This window comes from Sus scrofa, chromosome X (genome assembly GCF_000003025.6).
Source record: "Sus scrofa isolate TJ Tabasco breed Duroc chromosome X, Sscrofa11.1, whole genome shotgun sequence".
In the NCBI taxonomy this organism is placed as follows: Eukaryota; Metazoa; Chordata; class Mammalia; order Artiodactyla; family Suidae; genus Sus; species Sus scrofa.
In genome coordinates, this window is record NC_010461.5 from 110792872 (window position 1) to 110794952 (window position 2081).

General features: G+C 62.6%; 1 protein-coding gene across 1 annotated transcript; it reads left to right on the forward strand.

The window, feature by feature from the left end:
- Positions 327–1625, forward strand: LOC100736603 (protein FAM127). Its single transcript, XM_021079959.1, has one exon. It carries the CDS (start codon positions 403–405, stop codon positions 742–744), a length of 342 nt encoding a protein of 113 aa, XP_020935618.1. The 5' UTR covers positions 327–402; the 3' UTR covers positions 745–1625.

Sequence of the window (2081 nt, forward strand, 5' to 3'; positions counted from 1 at the left end):
CCAGAGTACTTAGTCATCCCCTCCCCAAATGCAGCGGGATCCACACTCTACACTTGGCGATTAAGGCTCCTCCGAGGTCCCCCTCCCCTCGCCAGTGTCCCGCCGCAGGAAATCTTGGCCCCGCCCCTCATATTCTGAACCCGCCTCCTCGGGCGAGCGCTAACTCCGCCCCCACGCGCCTCTCCACACCCCTCCCCGCCCGCCCTACGCGGGCTCCATCTTGTGCCTGCGCACTACGTGACGCCAGGCACTGTGGGCGGGGCCCGCCGGCGCCGAGCACCGCCCACGGCCCCGCCCGCTCCGGCGGGCCCGCCCCGCCTCCCCGCACACGCACTTCCCGCCCCGCCTCCTCGCCCACCTCGCCGAGAGGCCCCTGCAGCCCAGCCAGGCGAGCGAGGCGCGATGGACGGCCGGGTGCAGCTGATCAAGGCCCTCCTGGCCTTACCCATCCGGCCCCAGACGCGTCGGTGGAGGAACCCGATCCCCTTCCCCGAGACGTTTGACGGCGACACCGACCGGCTCCCGGAGTTTATCGTGCAGACGGGCGCCTACATGCTCGTGGACGAGACCCTGTTCTCCAACGACAGCCTGAAGGTGACGTTCCTCATCACCCGCCTCACCGGGCCGGCCCTGCAGTGGGTGATCCCCTACATCAGGAAGCAGAGCCCCCTCCTCAACGATTACCGGGGCTTCCTGGCCGAGATGAAGCGGGTCTTTGGATGGGTGGAGGACGAGGACTTCTAGGCCGGGAGCCCCTCGGGCCCGGGGGCGGGTGCCCGCGGGAGGGTCCGCTCTGCCCGTCGCCCAGCCGCGCAGACCGCCGCGGGCGCCCTCCCGCCGCGCCTCCCCCGTCCCTCACCTTCGGGTGGCCGCGCTCTCCCCGCGCGCTCGTGTCCCCTCCCGCGTCGTGCTTGCCTTTGTTCCAGGAATAGCGCTCCAGGTTCCCGCCGCCTCCGCCGCCTCCAGGCCTGGTGCGGACCGGCCGCCGCCCTCTCGGGCCGGCCCGGCCCCTCCCGTGCACCCTTGGACCCGGTCCTGCGCTCCAGCTGCAAGCCGGGCTCCTGTTACACGCGGGACGGACCACCTGCAGCCCGGCGCCCGCCGACCGCCGGCGCCTGGCCGGACTCCCAGGCCGGCATCCGGGTGCCCAGAGACCTGCGCTGCCGCTGCCGTGCCCCCACCGTCCACCGCATCGCTCCCGCCGACGCCCTGCAGCCTTCGGGGATCTGGACTCACCACCACCCCCCGGGGGGGTGGGGTGCCTGAGCCGCTCACTGCCCCCCGAGACGATGATTGCAACAGCTCTCCACCGCCGCGGAGGGGCCGGCCAGCCTTTCACCGTCAGCGGGGCCCACTCCCTCCCTACTCCCAGAGACATCTCCTGCTCCCGCTCCCGCTCCCGCTCTTGCTCCTGCTCCTGGCAGCCACGTCGAGTCACTCATTGTCTCCTGTGGACCTGTTAGTTTCGCCCAGAATCCAGTTCTCTTCTGAATTTGGAATATTTTCTTAGTTATGTGTTTGTTGTTCAACAATATAACTCTGATATCCACCCAGCTCCTCAACACTACTTGGAAAAAAGTCTTTTCTTATTTTCAATAAATGTCAGACACTATTTAAAAAGAAAATTGAGTCTCAATGAATATGGTGCTTCTCCTTCCCCATTCATGTAAAAGCAGTCCGGAAGTCATGGATGTCCCTCGCCCTTCCCTGGGTGATGTTAGAGGCACTCTCCGCTCTGTTGACTCTTGCCGATAAAATATCGAAGTCAGAATCCTGAGGTGTTCCTGGCATGGAGACCCCGCTGGCAACCCATTCAATCCCAGATGATAGGTCCTCTAAACCAGTTAGGTTTATCCCAAGCATCTTAAGAAATGGCTCTTTACTTTGGCCAAGGTGATGTTGAGAAGTTCATCCAGGAGGCTTCTCTGAAAAGCTTTCCTCATTTCCAAAAATCCATTTGAAAGCACCCAAATTGTCCCAAACTGTTAATCCAACACAGATGGTGAATAATGTCAAAGTTTTATTTATCCCATTATTCAGGGAGCCAGCGGAATGATACAGGTGCTTTTGAAAAATATTTA